Source organism: Lissotriton vulgaris, chromosome 2_2 (assembly GCF_964263255.1).
Source record: "Lissotriton vulgaris chromosome 2_2, aLisVul1.2, whole genome shotgun sequence".
Taxonomy (NCBI): Eukaryota; Metazoa; Chordata; class Amphibia; order Caudata; family Salamandridae; genus Lissotriton; species Lissotriton vulgaris.
This window is the reverse complement of record NC_141688.1, coordinates 328,183,379-328,204,584: the sequence shown is the minus strand read 5'-3', so window position 1 is coordinate 328,204,584 and position 21,206 is coordinate 328,183,379. Positions and strand designations below refer to the sequence as shown.

The following is a 21,206-nucleotide window of genomic DNA, read 5'->3' as shown; positions in this document are numbered from 1 at the left end:
TCATCTCCTACTGCTGGTCCTTTCATATCTGACCCTATTATTCTTCCGTTCCTGACCCCGCTCTTCATCTCCTACTGCTGGTCCTTTCATATCTGACCCTATTATTCTTCCGTTCCCTGACCCCGCTCTTCATCTCCTACTGCTGGTCCTTTCGTATCTGACCCTATTATTCTTCCGTTCCTGACCCTGCTCTTCCGTATCCTACTGCTGGTCCTTTCATATCTGACCCTATTATTCTTCTGTTCCTGACCCCGCTCTTCATCTCCTACTGCTGGTCCTTTCTTATCTGACCCTATTATTCTTCCGTTCCCTGACCCCGCTCTTCATCTTCTACTGCTGGTCCTTTCTTATCTGACCCTATTATTCTTCTGTTCCCTGACCCCGCTCTTCATCTCCTACTGCTGGTCCTTTCGTATCTGACCCTATTATTCTTCCGTTCCCTGACCCCGCTCTTCATCTCCTACTGCTGGTCCTTTCGTATCTGACCCTATTATTCTTCCGTTCCCTGACCCCGCTCTTCATCTCCTACTGCTGGTCCTTTCGTATCTGACCCTATTATTCTTCCGTTCCCTGACCCCGCTCTTCATCTCCTACTGCTGGTCCTTTCGTATCTGACCCTATTATTCTTCCGTTCCTGACCCCGCTCTTCCGTCTCCTGCTGCTGGTCCTTTCATATCTGACCCTATTATTCTTCTGTTCCTGACCCCGCTCTTCATCTCCTACTGCTGGTCCTTTCTTATCTGACCCTATTATTCTTCCGTTCCCTGACCCCGCTCTTCATCTCCTACTGCTGGTCCTTTCATATCTGACCCTATTATTCTTCTGTTCCTGACCCCGCTCTTCATCTCCTGCTGCTGCTCCTTTCGTATCTGACCCTATTATTCTTCCATTCCTGACCCCGCTCTTCATCTCCTACTGCTGGTACTTCATATCTGACCCTATTATTCTTCCGTTCCCTGACCCCGCTCTTCATCTCCTGCTGCTCCTTTCATATCTGACCCTATTATTCTTCCATTCCTGACCCCGCTCTTCATCTCCTACTGCTGGTCCTTTCATATCTGACCCTATTATTCTTCCGTTCCCTGACCCCGCTCTTCATCTCCTACTGCTGGTACTTCATATCTGACCCTATTATTCTTCCATTCCTGACCCCGCTCTTCCGTCTCCTCCTGCTCGTCCTTTCATATCTGACCCTATTATTCTTCCGTTCCTGACCCCGCTCTTCATCTCCTACTGCTGCTCCTTTCATATCTGACCCTATTATTCTTCCGTTCCCTGACCCCGCTCTTCATCTCCTACTGCTGCTCCTTTCATATCTGACCCTATTATTCCTCCGTTCCCTGACCCCGCTCTTCATCTCCTACTGCTGGTCCTTTCATATCTGACCCTTATTATTCTTCCGTTCCTGACCCTGCTCTTCATCTCCTACTGCTGGTCCTTTCATATCTGACCCTATTATTCTTCCGTTCCTGACCCTGCTCTTCATCTCCTACTGCTGGTCCTTTCATATCTGACCCTATTATTCTTCCGTTCCCTGACCCCGCTCTTCATCTCCTACTGCTGCTCCTTTCGTATCTGACCCTATTATTCTTCCGTTCCCTGACCCCGCTCTTCATCTCCTGCTGCTGCTCCTTTCGTATCTGACCCTATTATTCTTCCATTCCTGACCCCGCTCTTCATCTCCTACTGCTGGTACTTCATATCTGACCCTATTATTCTTCCGTTCCCTGACCCTGCTCTTCCGTCTCCTCCTGCTGCTCCTTTCATATCTGACCCTATTATTCTTCCGTTCCTGACCCCGCTCTTCGTCTCCTACTGCTGGTCCTTTCGTATCTGACCCTATTATTCTTCCGTTCCCTGACCCCGCTCTTCATCTCCTACTGCTGGTCCTTTCGTATCTGACCCTATTATTCTTCCGTTCCCTGACCCTGCTCTTCCGTCTCCTACTGCTGGTCCTTTCATATCTGACCCTATTATTCTTCCGTTCCCTGACCCCGCTCTTCATCTCCTACTGCTGGTCCTTTCTTATCTGACCCTATTATTCTTCCGTTCCCTGACCCCGCTCTTCATCTCCTACTTCTGGTCCTTTCGTATCTGACCCTATTATTCTTCCGTTCCCTGACCCCGCTCTTCATCTCCTACTGCTGGTCCTTTCATATCTGACCCTATTATTCTTCCGTTCCTGACCCCGCTCTTCATCTCCTACTGCTGGTCCTTTCATATCTGACCCTATTATTCTTCCGTTCCTGACCCCGCTCTTCATCTCCTACTGCTGGTACTTCATATCTGACCCTATTATTCTTCCGTTCCCTGACCCCGCTCTTCATCTCCTGCTGCTGCTCCTTTCGTATCTGACCCTATTATTCTTCCATTCCTGACCCCGCTCTTCATCTCCTACTGCTGCTCCTTTCATATCTGACCCTATTATTCTTCCATTCCTGACCCCGCTCTTCATCTCCTACTGCTGGTCCTTTCATATCTGACCCTATTATTCTTCCGTTCCTGACCCCGCTCTTCATCTCCTACTGCTGGTCCTTTCATATCTGACCCTATTATTCTTCCGTTCCTGACCCCGCTCTTCATCTCCTACTGCTGGTACTTCATATCTGACCCTATTATTCTTCCGTTCCCTGACCCCGCTCTTCATCTCCTGCTGCTGCTCCTTTCGTATCTGACCCTATTATTCTTCCATTCCTGACCCCGCTCTTCATCTCCTACTGCTGCTCCTTTCATATCTGACCCTATTATTCTTCCGTTCCCTGACCCCGCTCTTCATCTCCTGCTGCTGCTCCTTTCGTATCTGACCCTATTATTCTTCCGTTCCTGACCCCGCTCTTCATCTCCTACTGCTGCTCCTTTCATATCTAACCCTATTATTCTTCCATTCCCTGACCCCGCTCTTCATCTCCTACTGCTGGTCCTTTCGTATCTGACCCTATTATTCTTCCGTTCCCTGACCCCGCTCCTCATCTCCTACTGCTGGTCCTTCATATCTGACCCTATTATTCTTCCGTTCCCTGACCCCGCTCTTCATCTCCTACTGCTGCTCCTTTCATATCTAACCCTATTATTCTTCCATTCCCTGACCCCGCTCTTCATCTCCTACTGCTGGTCCTTTCGTATCTGACCCTATTATTCTTCCGTTCCCTGACCCCGCTCCTCATCTCCTACTGCTGGTCCTTTCATATCTGACCCTATTATTCTTCCGTTCCCTGACCCCGCTCTTCATCTCCTACTGCTGGTCCTTTCATATCTGACCCTATTATTCTTCCGTTCCCTGACCCCACTCTTCCGTCTCCTACTGCTGGTCCTTCATATCTGACCCTATTATTCTTCCGTTCCCTGACCCCGCTCTTCATCTCCTACAGCTGGTCCTTTCATATCTGACCCTATTATTCTTCTGTTCCTGACCCCGCTCTTCATCTCCTACTGCTGGTCCTTTCATATCTGACCCTATTATTCTTCCGTTCCCTGACCCCGCTCTTCATCTCCTACTGCTGGTCCTTTCATATCTGACCCTATTATTCTTCCGTTCCCTGACCCTGCTCTTCATCTCCTACTGCTGCTCCTTTCATATCTGACCCTATTATTCTTCCGTTCCTGACCCTGCTCTTCCGTCTCCTACTGCTGGTCCTTTCATATCTGACCTTATTATTCTTCTGTTCCTGACCCCGCTCTTCATCTCCTACTGCTGGTCCTTTCTTATCTGACCCTATTATTCTTCCGTTCCCTGACCCCGCTCTTCATCTCCTACTGCTGGTCCTTTCGTATCTGACCCTATTATTCTCCCGTTCCCTGACCCCGCTCTTCATCTCCTACTGCTGGTCCTTTCATATCTGACCTATTATTCTTCCGTTCCCTGACCCCGCTCTTCATCTCCTACTGCTGCTCCTTTCATATCTGACCCTATTATTCCTCCGTTCCCTGACCCTGCTCTTCCGTCTCCTCCTGCTGCTCCTTTCGTATCTGACCCTATTATTCTTCCGTTCCCTGACCCCGCTCTTCATCTCCTACTGCTGGTCCTTTCATATCCTGACCCCCCCCATTCTTCCATATCATGCCTAGTATTCTCCCACCTCCTCCCCACCCGCAAGTGGATTCATTTTAAATAACCCTGAGCGTAGTTTGCGTAGTAGCGCTATGTAAGAAAGTGGCACTATATGTACTGCACCAAAGTAAGGTACGTGTGTATAGAGTCCCCAGTCCCCAGAGGGATAACAGGTTAAAGCCAGGTCTGACCTTACTCTCAAAAGTGGTATCTTGGTCGAGCAGTAAGGCAGCACCAGAGGACAGTGTAAAGCATTTGTTGTACACACTCAGGCAGCAAAAGGTTTTCACACACTCAAAGACTGAACTCCAGGCCAATTGTTTTGTATATAAAAATATATAGTTTTTCATTTTAGAACCACAAGCAGGTACCATAAATACTTTCTCAGAATGAGATGTTGCAATTGAAACTTTCAAATCGCAATAGACTTTTAAATGCAATCGATACAGTTGTTGCAATATGCAACACAAGTTAAACACAATAAAACATTGAGCTCAAAGGGAAGTTCTAAGTAAATGCAATAAAATCACTTTACAAATGTTTTTCTTACTCCGGGCTGGATCCTGGATTCAGCCCTGGTGCATTTCCTGTTTGTTACACAGGCGATTTTTAAGGAATATTTGTATGTTTTGAAAATCGACAGAAGAAATTTTGGTAAAAACCAAGCAATGTAATCTTATGGAGGAAAATCAAGTTAACGGTAAGTTACAGTTATAAATACTTTTCAGGTTCAGTGCTGGGCTCAAAGATACAGAATTGAGATCTCTCCTGGTAGCAGGTGAGTAATTTCGTTTTCGTTGATCGGCTGATTTTTAGTGAATATTTGAAAGTTGCAAAACTCAACACTTAGAAGAAATTCTGAGTGAAACCCAGCCAATGTTACCCCATGGGGAAAATCAAGTTATCGGTCTTTGGGTAAGTACTCGGCTGGCATAGTTAAGGTTCTGGGGTTAGACTCAGAGGTCTCCCAGGGTCAGGTAGGTAGATTTGTTACACCCTCAGTGGCACTGGGGCAGCCGGGTGCAGAGTGAGTAGGCCCAATGTTAGGGAGCCTTCGGTTGGTGGCTGCTAGCTCCCACGCGGCTGTGGGAGCTGAGCTCCTGGTCACTTACACAGGGCAAGTGGGGAAGTAGGATAGTACAGATGCTGCACTTCCATTGGCACTCAGGCGGCGGGGTGCAGGCTGCTTTTGGGCCGTCGGGCAACCAATGTATTTCAATGGGAAAGCTGGATGTTGAACAAAGGCTGCAGGCTCGGGGACGGAGATTCTTCAGGTGCGACCACCACGTTGAGAGGTAAGTTGGGAAGCTGTAGGTTTAGTAGCCCCCCAGGAGTTGGGTACAGGGAGCCGTGGGGTGCCGGGTGCAGGGGTGTCTTTGGGTGTCGGGAAATCTTACCCTCAGCTGGTCGCGGTTGGAGGGTTCCCTTGTTGTGAAGCTGCAGGCCTAGTATGTAAGGGGACGTCAAATAACCTATACAAGGAAGTGAAACCATCAGGCCATCTTCAGGACAAAAGGTTGACTGTAGCTCCAAAAAGGTTTAATGATGGACTGTAACCTGTCACTTCTGTTTGGCAGGTAAATCAGTTCTGATTATTTTGATTGAGATCGAGAATGTAGACCTGTCGTTGTGTTTAAAACAGGTTTTGAATGATGGTACAGCTAACGGGTAAACTTCAATCTGTTGTGGCGAAATGTCGAAACATTTCGCCACAACAGATTGGAGTTTACCAGTTTGCGAAGACACGACTAAACCGTCTATCCTTGAAGACTACATATTTGTAATACCTGTTCACGACATTAACGGTACCGACTAAACCTTTTTGGAGCTACAGTCAACCTTTTGTCCTGAAGATTGTCTGATGGTTTCACTTCCTTGACAGACCGAAACGTCGACTAGAGCATCTTTCTCTGTATAACATTGATTGTTTTAAATGACATAGAGAAGATGTCAACATAGTATATTGTATAGGTTATTTGACGTCACCTTACATACTATGTTTTGATGCTTTTTCCCTGATAAATTTTAAAATACATATATATTAAATATATGAAAGTTTTTTGAAAGATATCTTGTTGCCCCGTGTATGATTCATTGTTCATTTCTAATTGATAATTGTGATTACATTGAATTTCTTTTTTGATTTACTCTGCTATCCACCACTGTAAAGGGTGTGACCTCAAATCGTTTTCTAAACAATTTTAAACGTTCTAGACAAACAAAATCCCTTGAAGGTAATCCCTCCCTTTTTGAAAACTTCATTGCCCAAACCTGCAAGGGTAGATTGGGTTCCCACTCTTTTGAACATTCCATAGTACACAGGGCACTACACGGCAACGACCCCAGCTATCTCGCTGACTGACTCGTACGATACCAGCCTTCCAGAACACTCCAATCTGGATCTAAATTGCTTCTCTCTGTTCCTCGTGTAAAGAAATCCTGCATTGGGGACTGCCTTTTATCATTTGGCTCCCTCCTTCTGGAATCAACTCCCTTTACACCTCCGCAAATGCACCAACTATCTGCAATTCCGCAGGTTTCTTAAAACCGAGCTCTTCTGAATCCCTTTGCTGACTCTGTAACACCTCAGTAGTGCAGAGATATCCCTTTGGGGGTAATTCCGGCGCTTAACAAGACAAATAAATAAATAAATTACACCCCCTTCCCTCCTGTTCTCCCACCTCCTGTGCTCCTCCTCTTACACCCCTATCCTCCTGCTCTTCCATATCCTGTCTAGTGCTCTCCCTCTTCCTGTCCCCCTGCTCTGTTACATTCTTTTTACGATGTTCCTGTAGGAAATGGGACCCCCGGCCGGCCAGGGCTTGCGCCACAGCCAGTCAGAGACCACAACTCCTATGTAAAGTCGATCCCTGCTCGCCCTCTAGGTAACGCGGCGCGGGCAGTCAGGCCTATCTCGGAGGACATGTGTGAAGCATTTGCGCACGCACCCACCAACAGCAACATCCCAGGCCTCCCACAAAAGGAACTCCACACAAAGTATATATGAAAATAGTCTTTGTATTAGGAAGGACACACAGGAACATACACTTTACAATGTGCTCCAGGCACAGCAGGGGTTACCAGGGGAAAGGTACAGAGCAGGGCCAAGGGGCCACTGCCAGGAAGGTGCACATGATGGTATTGTAGAACATATAACAACTGGGAGCTTCCTCGGACTAGGACTAGAACACATAATCACCAGGAGCTTAGCATTAGAACACGTCACGCCCCGGGGTCTCATAGGACTAGCAATAGAACTCACTCTAACCAGCATAGACATACATGAGGCAAGGTACACAACACAACAGAGGCCCCTGTCAGCAGGGCAACACTTAAGAGTTCTCTGTATCACTTTGATGTTAGTCAGTAGCGCCCCCTAGGCCCGATGGCCTTCCTGAGGCAAGGGGCGCCTTAGAGTCTCGATGTCCAGAGTGGGCTGCAAGGGGCCCGGGGCAAACCTAAACGTGGCAGCGGCCCACTAAGTGCTGGGCCGCTGGGGGACTTGGACATAGCCCTGGAGGCTTGGGGGGACCGGGGGCAATGGTGGAGCCGCTCGCTGGGTCAGGGACACGTGGTGGGGCCACTCGGGGGCCCAGGCAGGGCCAGGGACACGTGTTGGGGCCACTCGGGGCCCAGGCAGGGCCAGGGACACGTGGTGGGGCCACTCGGGGCCCAGGCAAGGCCAGGGACACGTGGTGGGACCACTCGGGGCCCAGGCAAGGCCAGGGACACGTGGTGGGGCCACTCGGGGCCCAGGCGTAAGGACACGTTGGAGCCGCCTCGGGGCTCGGGGGCCAGGACACGTTGGAGCCTCCTCGGGGCTCAGGACAAGGACTGTGGGCAGGCGGGGCCCCCCTCGGGGGACCCGGCATCAATGGGCGCCCCCGGGGGACGTGACGGAGCCTCGCGGGCTCGGAGGGCCAGAACTGTAGAGGGAGCCTCTCGGGGCTCAGGGGGGCAAAGTATGGCCAGGCGGGGTCCCCCTCGGGGGACCCGGCATCACTGGAGGGCCCGCGGGCCTCTACCCACATGACTGCACACGCGGGAGGGAAGGGGCGGCCACCGGCAATGTGGCCTGATGCCCCGCCTCCCCTCCTGCATCACTCACCGGTCGGCGAGCGCGCCGGTCTCTCTCGCTCTCCGGGGCGCCCTCTCGCTCCTGGGGGGCCCCGGGGGGGAAGCTTCAGTCGTCTTGGGGGACGCAGGGGCGCGGAGTAGGCTCCCGCCGACCCCTGCCTTCTCGGCTCTCTCCGGTCGTCTCACTAGGCTCCCCGGGCCGCCGGCCAATCAGAGCGCGGCCCGGGGAGACGTCATCAGCTCGGCCGCCAATCCCAGCGCGGCCCGAGGGAGGGCCTCACGAGGGGTCCCGGGCTGCGGCGGTGAACTCGGGGGAGATAAGAGGAGTAGGCTCCCTCGATAATTGTAGCATAGACGGGGCAAGCGAGGTAGGCACTCGCTGGGGGCTCGGGCCCCTCACACGAACGGGGCAAAGGCCGGGTGGCACTGGCTGGTGCAAGATAGCGCTCCCAGCGCTAGGAACAGAAATGAAGCGCCCCAAGGCGCTAGTCCAGCAGGAGAGAGCTCACGAGCGCCAGAAGCATAGATGAGGCGCCCAAGGCGCTAGGACAGCAGGAAAACGCTCCCAAGGCTAGTGGCAGGGAGAGCAGAGTCCATAGGAAGTCCAGGGAGTCTGTAGTTCAGGAGCAGGGCAGGGCCCAGGGAGGCACGCCCTTCCCTGAGCCCCAAGCAGCAGCACGACCCTGGCAGGGTCCCAAGCAGGAAGAAGAAGAGAGAGAGAAGAGGGCCCACCCTTCTTTTATACAGGAGCTTCCTTTGTCTCCAAAAGGGGCAGGCAGGGAGAGAACCAGCCAGAACTGGTTAAAAGGAATTTCACGTTACTGGCCAGGCCAGGGACACTGGATGCACCCCAGGGGGGTGGAGCCAGCCTGGTGGGGGAAGGCCCGGCCGGCTTCAGCCAATCAGGCGCTAGCACACCTACTGCACACACACACCAAAGTCTAGAAGTGGCACTTCCCTTCTAGTCACACACATGCCGCATACATCATCTTGTAGCATTCAACCTCACGAGTGCATACATACCAAACACGACCCGGCACGCCCCACGCATCAGGAACTACCAGAGCCACATACATTCCCCATGCATTCCTATGGGAGGCAGGTCTCTCTCACCACACACACACTCAGAAGGGGAATCACCATCCCCCGGACACATATAATAAGCACAAAACTTCAGGGGTGGACCTGCCAGACGGGCCAAGTCCAACAGTTCCCTTTCCTGTCCTGCCTCCATCTCATGCTCTACACTTCCATGTTCTGTCCTCCTCTTCTCCCATCTCCTGCCCGGTCTCTTCTAACATCCGATTTACTGAACCTCCTTCAGCTTCTCTACTCTTTTCCCAGCTCTTGCTCTTCATTTTTCTTTTGCCCTCCCACTCTTCCATTTCCCATCCTCACACTCTTACCCTGCCTATCCCGTGCTCCTCGGATCTTCAACTCTCCTGATCGACCTTTGCATCTCTCGTGCTCTTTCTTCATCCTACTCCACTCCTGCGTATACTTCTCAGTGACTTGTTCTTCACTATGCTTGTCTTTCTCTTTCTTACTTCTACCTCCTTTCATTCTTTGTCTTTCTGCTACTTCTGCATCTGCTGCCTTTTGCCTCCACAAGGTCTGTTGGAAGCTGGCTCTGTATATACTATGCCACAGTAAGGTATAGTGTGGACAGAGTCGAGGGGTCCCCAGAGGCTTACAGAGACTCAAGACTAAAAGCTCTCTTTGTGGTAGTGTGGTCGAACAGTTAGGCTTATCAGAGGGAAGTTTAAGCATTTATTGTACACACTCAGGACAGAAATGATGTCACACACTCAAAGAGTTGTTATTTGGTTATTTAACTTCTAGAACCAGGATATAGTCAGTTGCAGGTAAGTAACAGTTTACAAAGCAGTAATATTTTCAAAAATGCAGTGTAAATTGTTTTGCAAGGCAGAAGATATGCTTGACAGTAATAGAATACTTTTGTAGAACCGATTTAGAACAGTAAAACTTTACAACAGCAATAGATAGACTTTTGTATGCAATAGGATTGTAAAGGCAATGCAATTCTATGGGAGGAAAACAGTGTTAAGCATTAGCAGGTAAGTACTCGACTTACAATCACGTTCTTCGGGGGTTTAGACCAACAGTGGGCAAGGTTCAGTTTCAGGTAGGTACTGCACCTCCAGCGGCACTGGGGCGGCCTGGTGCAGAGGTCACTGGGCCAAATGTACATCAATGGAGTCTGGGGGCACCTCGAAGAGGCATGGTTTGCAGTTAAGTAGCCATGGTTTCAGGGCCTCAGCCCCAGGGGTTACGATCAGCACAAGGCATGACACAAGGCAGCACCAGAGCTTCACATCCAGCGGAATAGGGGCAGGCGGTGCAGGGTGCAAAATCAGAGTCGGCACCCAATGCGTTTCAATGAGGAATCTCGGTCACACAAAGAGGCTGCAGGTTCGGACCAGGAGGCTGGCTGAAGGTGACCACCAGCTGGGCAGGTAAGTTGGAGGGCGTTAGGAGGTTGAGGCATCATCAGTTGAGCTCCCCAAGGCCAGAGGGCTGAGGATGCAGGGGTAACTTTTCGTGTCGGACCTTCTTGGTCAAAGCCGATGCGTTCAGGGGGACCCTTTGTGTAGAGGCTGCAGGCGACTTTGTGGGGTCCAGGAGAGGTCAGCCACCAGTGATGATGAGATCAGGATCACTGGGGAGGCTTCACAGGACAGGTGAGCAACTCAAACTCTGGCCATGGGCATCAGGTGCAGAGTGGTAAGGGGTCGCAGATCTGGCTGGATCTGGGATCCTCGGTGCAGCTTCTTTTTGGACACGGCCACTGTCCTCGGGAGATCTGGGCTTGGCTGAAGAGTGGCAGTCTTCCTGGGGTTCTTGGTAGTCACTGACCATGGGGAAGCTTTGTCTTTTTCGCAGGGTCTTTGAGCAAGAGACCGGCTGGTAGGGCTGCAGCCAACTTAGTAGTCGTCTTCCAGGCTTGGCGTCTTCTTCACCCTTTTTCTTCTTGGGTCACAGGAATCTGAGAATCAAGGTTCTGGGGTGCCCCTAAATACTGAATTCAAGGATGTTACAGGTAATGGCAGATGGTAGCCAATAGGTTACTTGCCTTTAGGGTGACTACACCCTTGGGGAGGGAGCACCCCCCTAACCTGAATGGGTCGAATCGTTCCATTCAATAAGGAGGATTATTGAAGGAGGGGGTCACCTCGGTCTAGGGCACCTTCTGCAGAGACAGGACACACCTCTCCTGACTACGAATTTCTCCGCCGATCTTGTTGCCAAAAGTGGGGCTTGGTCAGGAAGAGCGGGAATCTCCACTAGCAGTAGAGTCCCTGGCTAGCCTAACAAAGGACGGAAAGCCTTTGAGGCTCGCCGCCCTGAATGCTGTCCCTGCTTGGGGGTCGGTGTGAAGCACCTGACCCACGAGAGCACAGGGGCTCCCACCGCAGGGCGTCAGAAACAGATCTGTGTGTGGCAGGCTGGTGCAGACCAGACAGCTGGACACGAGGGAGTTGGTTGTTTTTCAGGGGACCTCTCTGAGATGCCCTCTGAGTGCATTTTATAATAAATCCAACACTGGTCTCAGTGTGGGTTTATTATGTTGATATCAAATTCCTTAGCATTCAGGAACGCCATCAAGGAGCTGTGGAGTTCGTGATGACAAACTCTCAGCCCATGTACATGGTAAGGCTCCACTGCACTTACAATGTCTAAGAATGGCACAGACACTGGTGGGGCACTTTGCTCCTGCAGTTGGGTCCTCTTGCCTGAGATATAGTGCACCCAGCCTTTGGGCTTTGAAACTTGCTGGAGGTGTTACTTGCCGATGCCACAGGCAGTGGTTGGTGGGCATGGCACACAGGGGTGAGTGCCATGTCAACTCTGAAGTTTTATCTGCACCAAACACACAGCCTGCTATGTCAGTGTGCATATGTTAGGCGAGGGACCTAAGAGGGTGGCACAATACGTGCTGCAGCCCTTAGAGTCCCTTTCTGATGACACGGCTCTTGGTACCACTGGTTCCTTTTACAAGGGTCTTACATGTGAGCCAGAGGTGGCAATTGTGGAAACAATGGTACAGTTTTGGGAAAGAACACAGGCCCTGGGAACCTGATTAGCAGGGACCTAGTGCACACTCAGTCAAAATGCATCCGATATCAGGCAAAAAATGTATGTGTGGGGGGTAAGCATGCATTAAGGGGCACTTTCCATACCAAGTATTCATCTCTGTCTGCCCCTACTGTGTCTCTTTGGTTCTTCTTTCCTTTCTTTAGGTATCCTCTTCCACATGCTCTTTCCCTTCCTTCATGCACAGGATGTTTTTGTTCTCTTGAGTGTCCTTTCCTTTCCATCTGTGTGGTCCCCTCAAACTCTCCTCGTTGCCTGATCTTCTCTCCTGCTCTTGCTCTCTCCTCAGCTCTCGATGCTAAAGGTTCACTGCCTGAGTGAGACCATCTACCGTGCCAAAGAACAACAGCGGGAGCTCCGGACGCACGTGGTGCGCTTCCATGAGTGTGTGGAGGAGATGGAGCTGTACTGTGGCATGTGTGGAGAGTCCATCGGGGAGAAGAACAGCCAGCTGCAGGCGCTGCCCTGCTCACACATCTTCCACCTCAAGTAAGGAGCTGCGTCTGCCTCAATGACATATCTCCCAACCTCAATGTAACGTTTACTTCTTTTGACATCTGCCTAAAAAGAAGTAACCTCCCTCCAACACACTTTACACCTCTTTTGCTGCCCCCATAGATCTTAACTTGACTTCCTGGCGTGCTCTTCCCACCCACCCTCAAACCCCCTACTCCAAATAAAAGCATGCAGCCTCCTAATTTCCCCACACTGCTGTGTTACACCTTACGTTCCCAGGTATACTCTGACTGTTTTCCTTCCATGCTGCTCACACTTTCTTTCGCACATTACGGCTCTATTCGGCTGTTAACCTCCATTGTTGGCACCGCACTGTCACCGAGTGCGACTCCCACGCAGTCAGTGTTCATGTGGGCACCGACACCTAGTGGCATACTCCTGTGTACAGAGGCTGTGATCTGTGCCACTTTGTTTTCTGGGAAAATGCACTTTAACATCCTGGTCCTTTCTTCCAACAGGTGCCTTCAGACCAACGGGACCCGGGGCTGCCCAAATTGTCGTCGCTCTTCCATAAAGCCGGGCTTCGTGTGAGTCAGATGTTGTGCTCACGACCACCTGAAAACAGCCAGTTTCTGATGAGGACTGTATTTTCCAGGGGCCATTACAAAGTAGCCCCTGCCTCGGGACACACAAACACAGCGACTTGGACAGACGCCTCTGGTGTAAGCGAGTTTGTGAACATCCAGGCTGGCGCCCACGCGTCGAGGCCACATTTCAGATTTCGCTGGAGGGCCTCGTTAAGCGTTACCGAAGCACATGGAGTCGCTCTATAACGCATCTCACAGGACTATCCTCTTTGGAGGTCTTTTCATTCTGCCACAGGTGTGTCTCAGTGTCTGGGTGTGGCAACTCCTACCACAGGTGCCGCGTGGCAGAAGTACGCGGGATCTCAGGAGAATTTCTCTGGACGCTGATGCGGGCTGTGCGGACACGTGCATCCTTGCAGCTCGGCTGCCCTCTCGCTTTGGAGTCAGCACATTCCCATGGTGCACTGCAAGCTCGCAGCACGCGCTCAGCATCGCCCAATGGGGGGATCCCTCTGTGCGAGCACACACACAAAGCAGCCTAGAAGTTCTCCATTTGTACAGATTTATTACTCTTGCATAAACTTTTATGAAAACCCTTCCCTGTAATGTTATGTATTAGTCAGTGAGGTCCTCCGCGAGCAATGGATCAAAACCTCTACAGCACTACTCTTGCAAGGGGTGGGGGTCAACCCTAGTAACCAGCAGCACACAAGCAGTCTAGTCAGGGTGACAGCTGCTGAGTGAGGGCAGTCATATACAGGATAGCCACACTGTCCTTTCTTAGACGCAGCCAAGGGCAGGTGACGAGAAACAAAAATCAGCGGTTGAAGCCAATTATCACTTCTTGTCCATGACATGGACATCAATTCATCGAAAGGCCAGGGACAGCGGAAGTGATAGCACATGCCATTTGACTTTTACGTTCACTCACACATAGATGCTTTCACATGCATACGCTCTCTCTCGCAAAAACACACTCTCACCTGCTCGCATGCACCCAACATACATTTAGAAGCCTTTTTTACTCCACTTTATATTACATTAATAATGATTAATGTATTGTTATTTACTATTAGTGTAATATTTTTTTTACAGAAAACATGGAGAATAGAGCCCCAACCAATGTCCATAAGGACGAGCTGCCTCATGTTCCTGGCACTGATTATGCTACCTCTGGGGCCAAGGGTCGCACATGCAATGTCAGGGGTTGCAAGGGGAAGCTGCGACCCCTGGTGATCCCTAAATGACGTTCATGACCCCTGAGTAGGTGGTTTCTTGAATGCAGGGGCCAGCACTTACACCGGCCTCTATATGGTTGAGGACTGGGGGTGGGGCGCTTGATTAGGGGAAGTGGGCAGAGTCAGCAGCACAAGTTTGCTGTTTTTATTGAAAAACATAACTAAATATTTTAAATAAAAAGATACACAAGGAAAAATACACTTCTCCTGCAGTAGATCTTTCATAGATTCACATGTCTGGATCTTTCCCCGCTGTCGAGTTGGGAGTCCCACTCATGGTAACTGTAGTAGTACCAAGGAATTGCATTAGAAATAGTTTACAACCACACCACTTTAGTAGCAGAGTGACCTCCTTATAAAAGACCCAAACTCCAACCAATGAGGAGAGAGTGCACTAGCTCCTTAATCTTCACTCCCTACAAAACCAACTTACCCACACCGCCACAACTTGGTACTCGCCCAAAAACCTCTGAAGCCAACAGTTCCACTAACTTAACTATCTCTCCCTCACCACCTTCGTCCACTATCCCCCCTACCCATTTGTTTACCATTCCAATTCTCTTAGGATTAAGCAGACTCCCCCTTCCTCCGTCTTCCCCTAGACCACCCCAACAACTTAGACCTATCCCCCCTTATCCCCCCTCCAAACCGCCCGACCTGACTCCCCTCTGTTGCATGCTGATTAATTGCAGATCCGCCTCCTGCCACGCTACTGAGATTGCTGAAACCATTCTTAGGGAAAATATTGACATTGCATTCCTAACTGAAACCTGGCTCACAGCCCACTCCACTCCCATCCTCGACTTGCTTATCCCCCCTGGTTACTCTATCATTAGAAAAGATAGAATCGAACAAACAGGAGGAGGACTCGCCATAATTTTTAAAATTGAACCTAACATCTCGCTCGTTCATCTGCAAGACCCTTCATCCTTTGAATACCTTTGCGCTGATCTCATTATGCCTGACTACCCCACCACCCGGTTGCACACTATCTATCATCCCCCTGGAAATAACATCCCCTTTACGGAAGAGTTGACTGATCTTATCATACAATCATCGCTCTCACGTTCTAATAATCTCTTCCTCTGTGATTACAACATCCATTGGAACAAAAGTGATGATCCTGCTGTCATCCTATTTAATGATACCATGGACATCACCAATATGACCCAACTCTGTCATTCTCCCACCCATAACAAAGGTGCCACCCTTGACGCTATTATGACTAACAAAGACCTGGCCTCCCTCTCAAATACACTTCCAGTAGACTGGTCTGACCACTACCTTATCCTCTTCACCATAAATAGAACCATGACTCACCCCGCCCCATCAGCTCTTTACCTAAGAAAGCCACACGCAACCTTCACCTTATTCCTCCTGGCGAATTGGAAGCCACAATTAAGGCCCACTTACTTCTACCCTCTCTCTCTAACAGCACCACCGACCTAACTAACCATTATAACAATTCTATTCTTGATGCCCTCGACCTAATTGCTCCTATCAAACTCAAACAACAAAAAAGCAACCCTCCTAAATCTTGGTTCAATTCTGAACTTAATAACGAAAGACGGACCCTTTGACATTCTGAACGGGTTTGGAGGAATCATCCAACCGTTGACAATATGGCTCTCCTTAGAACTGCTAGAGCCCAGTACAAAAAACATATCTTTAATGAGAAAGCCTCCTTTCTACGATCACAAATTGATCAAGCCAGAAACCGCCCTAGAAAACTCTTTAACATTGTTAAAAAACAAACCTCCACTGGCCCTCCAAAAATATTGCCTCTATTGACAGATGCGAAGAAATTGCCAGTTTCTTTACGAACAAAATTAACAAGATCGAACTATCCTTCTCTTCCCTCCCACTCTCACTACAACCTACTCCCACCCTATACACCCTCCCCAACACTCCTAACTCTCCTCCGTCCACTTTTTCCACACCTCTTGATCCCTCTCATCCCCTCCCTGCTCTCCCCCAACAAGATACCTTTCCGAAAATAAGCCCCCCTGCTAAAAACATTGCCTCATGGAATGATTTTAGTACAGTATCTGAATCTACGATCACTAATATCATTGCCAAACTAAAACCCTCCTCCCACTCCAAAGATCCTCTTCCCGCCATTTTGGTTCAAGAATTTAAATTTATCATTGCCCCTATATGGACCAAAATCATCAACTCCTCTCTTTCCACTGGCTGTGTCCCCACCTCCCTTCAGCTTGGTCAAATCTCACCCATTCTCAAAAACACCACTGCTGACCCCAATGACCTTAACAACCTTCGCCCTATCTCTAACCTTCCATTCCTCTCTAAAGCCCTCGAAAAATGTGTCCTATTGCAATTAGAGAAACATATTGCCTCCTTCAACCTCCTTGATGTTTTTCAATCCGGCTTTAGAAAGGGATGCAGTACAGAAACTGCTATGCTAAATATCACTGACGACATTCATCGCTCCTTAGACAAAGGGGAATCCTTATTGCTAATCCTCCTGCACCTCTCAGCTGCATTTGATACCGTCCACCACCTCACCCTTCTCAACACTCTCAAAGACCGGTCGGATTAGATGGCAACGTATTCAAATGGTTCTCCTCATTCCTCCAAAATAGATCACAGCAAATCAAGCTCAGCCACTTTCTCTCTAAACCTTAACCTGTCTCCCTCGGCGTCCCTCAAGGATCCATCCTCTCCCCAACCCTATTCAATCTGTTCATGGAACCACTCACCCTCATCCTCAAACAAGCTAATATCAATTACCACCTCTAGGCCGATGACACCCAATTATACTACAAGATCAAATCCCACAAAGACAATCTCCACCTCAATGAGACCTTGACCAGAATTCAAACCTGGTTCCATCGGAACCATCTCAAACTGAACCCAAATAAAACTGAAATCATCCTTTTCTCCCCCCAAAACAACTCCCTTCCCATTCAACTCTGGATAAAGGACATCAAAGCTCTTAACTGCCCACTCTCCACCTCTAATTCTGTCAAATCCCTAGGCATCAGTATCGACCAGAATCTAAATCTCATCCCCCACATTAAAAATGCATCCAAAAGTGCGCTTTTCACCCTTTTCCACCTCAAGAAACTTAAACCATTTATTCCAGCAGACGATTTCAAACTTGTTGTCCAATCGCTTGTCCTTTCCAGGATTGACTATGGCAACGCCACTTCGGCTGGCACCCCTAAAATCCATCTTGCTCCGATTAAATCTGTCCTCAATCTAGCTGCGAGAATCATCTCTGATTGTAAAAAATGTGATCACATCTCCCCTGTCCTCAAAAATCTCAATTGGCTCCCAATAGAAGGAAGATCCACCTACAAGATTGCCTGCATCACTCACAAAGCTCTTCACCAAAACACCCCTTCTTACCTTACAATGAAACTACACAAAGCAGGTTGCTCCCGGTCCCTGAGGAGCACAAACTCCCTGTCTTGATCCCACCCAGACTCAAATGTCAGAAGACCCAATCCTGTGCGTTCTCTGGTAACGCTCCTACAATTTGGAACTCTCTCCCTAAGGATCTTCGCTGCAACCCCTCTTACCCTCTCTTCAAAAAGGAACTCAAAGTACTTCTTCTCAACAAATACTGGGGTATCTAATGTTACTGACTCTGAACATGTCCACTCCTCTCTCTTCCCTTGTCCGCTCCTCTTCCCACCCCCTCTCAATACATTAATTTTTCTCACTCCCCCTCTCTTCACCCCCTCTCTATCCTAACTTTTAATATTCACTTTCCACTTAATGTTTATCTCTCTTTTTCTTTGCCCCCTTAGCCCTGTTGAAAGCATTATCATACTGTAACCCTTTTTCGCTTAAATGCTAATTTTATCTCATTATGTTCACCATCCTTGTAAAGCGCTCTGATACTCCTGGGTCCAGTAGCGCTATATAAAACCTTTGAAATAAAAAATAAATAAAATAAAATAAAGAGGAACTAAGGGAGGGGCAAAACAACAGAAGAATTATAATAATAAAAAAGGTAAATATAGCATTGTAATCCAACCACGGAAGTAAGTGGAACCCAAAACAAAGTTAAAGACTTTTTCTATGTACCATAATGAATTGGAATCAAATGACACATATCTAGTAATAATATATATAGCATAAAGTGTCCCCAGTTGTGTATCATAAGGATTTTGCAAGTCACAGGGCAGTTCCATGACCATAAAGTGGAACGAGACCAAAGCTTAGTACCTTTATAAGATCATAAAACTCTGAGGTAACTTGCAATATCCTTTCAATTTACAGCAGGGGGTATTTTATTCCTTATAATACATGGTCACTATTCACCCTTCCCACAAACCTCTTCAGTCCTTGGTGTCCTGCTCTTTCATGCTGATTACAGACTTGAATAATAAAAGAAGAATCTGTGCAGCAAAATTAAACAGACAAAAATAATAGTAATTTTTCCCCAAAAAATAATAGAATTACCTTAATGTAAATCAGATTACAACGTGCTATGGCTCAGACGATGCAGAGACAGGCAGAGATTCTATCTGTCCACTAGCAACGTATAGAATGGGGAAAGAATAGACATGTTGTCATAAATATCTCGTTCCTACTGATTATTGTTTCTTTTTAGAAAAACATACCAGAGATGACCAGTTTATATTTTCCTTTCATAACTGCAGCTGTAATGGTGCTCCGCGACCTGCCTTTAACCCTTGCTACTTTCTCTGGCCATATGTATTGTCACATGTGTACTCAAATGTAATACCTTATTACAGTTCAGCAGCTATATCATTTCTTAACTTTATTGCAGGTCACCACAGATATCACAACTTCAGTGGAATAAAGAAATCAGAGGCAGCTTTTATAAAAGGGATTAAGGCTTCAGTGTAATATATATTTATTATCTAATTATTACAGACATAGATATGCCATTTGCCATTTTATATTTCTAAGTTTTGAAAATTGTATCTTTTCTAATAAATGTTTAGCATAGACTGTTCATGTTTGCGTGGATGTGTATACAGATATATGTATATATACATTGCCTGTTTTTGTCATGATCCATGCAAGGTAAAAAAGTTGACGGAGCGGGTGGTGAAAGAAGTGTTTTCTCATTTTTGCTCCCACAAGAACTTTTGTTCAAGCAGCCTGAATGGGTGAACGGATTTACACCAAACTTAGCATGAAGTTAGAACTTTTTTCCGAAAGCTGCTTTGGTTGCTTTGGTGTGAGTCCAACGAGGAGGTCCTGAGGTATCAGGGCTTTAAAACAGCTGTCAAACAGGATTTAAAGGGTTAACACTTTTGTATAGCATTACTGTTTGGGATTCACAAGTGGTTTGGGGGGCCCAGGAACTGAAAGAAAAGAGAGCTGACTCCAGGAGAGAGCCTTTACTCAGGTGACCCTTGTAGGAACTGCGGTTGCAAAGTGGGAGCCATGTCACTGATAGATCAGAGAGGCGGCCCCAAGAGAAAAACATTCAAGACACTGGGCACTGCCCGGTGTCTTGAACTACATTAAAAAAAGGCCTATAAGGGTCAGGGTGGGTACACCCTGACCACCAGGCCAGAGTGGGGGACTCTCAGAGGTTAAAGTTTAAAAAAACACTAAAAGGTGACAGGACCCACAAGTTGGATTTCTGACTTGCAAATCCTCTAGATGTAAGTAGGTGCCTGACTCAGGGTGTGCGGCTTGCGACAGATTCAAAATATGATTCTCAATTCTGAAAATATATGAAAAGAAAGATGGACCAAGCCTTGGCCATTGACCGCAGCCGGCCCTGAGCCCGACCCTCCATGCGCACAAACTTTGGAAAGGAGAAAACAGGTACACAATCGATACAATCCCATGATGCCTCTCTCTTCAGGGCATCCAATCGAATACATTGATTGACCAGACCTGGGACAGCTCTGAGTTAATCAAAATGTAGCAATTCACCCCAAGCTGGGAATAAATCTATACAATGTGAAATAATTGGTAATTTCTTAACCCAAGTGACATCAATTTTAAAAATGTAAAAAAAACCTCTCGGATTCACAGAAAAATAATCCAAATGATTACAAAAAATAGCATAACAGTATTTTTTAAACGTTTCTTGATTTATACATTACATTGGCGCTGGTTTCGATCATTTTAAGTTCACTCCCGATTCTAAATGACTTCAGCAGCAGGGTGGGTAAAATAACTTCCTATAATGCACTCGGCCTGATTTAGATCTCGGCGGACGGGTTACTCCATCACAACGGTGATGGATATGATCTCGGCGGACGGGTTACTCCATCACAACGGTGATGGATATGATCTCGGCGGACGGGTTACTCCATCACAGCGGTGATGGATATGATCTCGGCGGACGGGCTACTCCGTCACAACGGTGATGGATATGATCTCGGCGGACGGGTTACTCCATCACAGCGGTGATGGATATGATCTCGGCTGATGGGTTACTCCGTCACAACGGTGATGGATATGATCTCGGCGGACGGGTTACTCCATCACAGCGGTGATGGATATGATCTCGGCGGACGGGTTACTCCGTCACAACGGTGATGGATATGATCTCGGCGGACGGGTTACTCCATCACAACGGTGATGGATATGATCTCGGCGGACGGGTTACTCCATCACAGCGGTGATGGATATGATCTCGGCGGACGGGTTACTCCATCACAGCGGTGATGGATATGATCTCGGCGGACGGGTTACTCCATCACAACGGTGATGGATATG

The 21,206-nt window shown here is 48.4% G+C and overlaps 1 protein-coding gene across 1 annotated transcript in view; it reads left to right on the top strand.

Moving 5' to 3' along the window:
* Positions 1-14,916, top strand: part of RAPSN (receptor associated protein of the synapse) — a 139,095-nt gene extending 124,179 nt beyond the window's left edge. Inside the window, exons 7-8 of the mRNA XM_086959730.1 lie at positions 12,531-12,730; positions 13,216-14,916. Coding sequence (XP_086815856.1) covers positions 12,531-12,730; positions 13,216-13,288 — 273 coding nt within the window. The 3' untranslated portion in view covers positions 13,289-14,916. The remainder of the gene's footprint in view (positions 1-12,530; positions 12,731-13,215) is intronic.
* Positions 14,917-21,206: the final 6,290 nt, after the last annotated feature.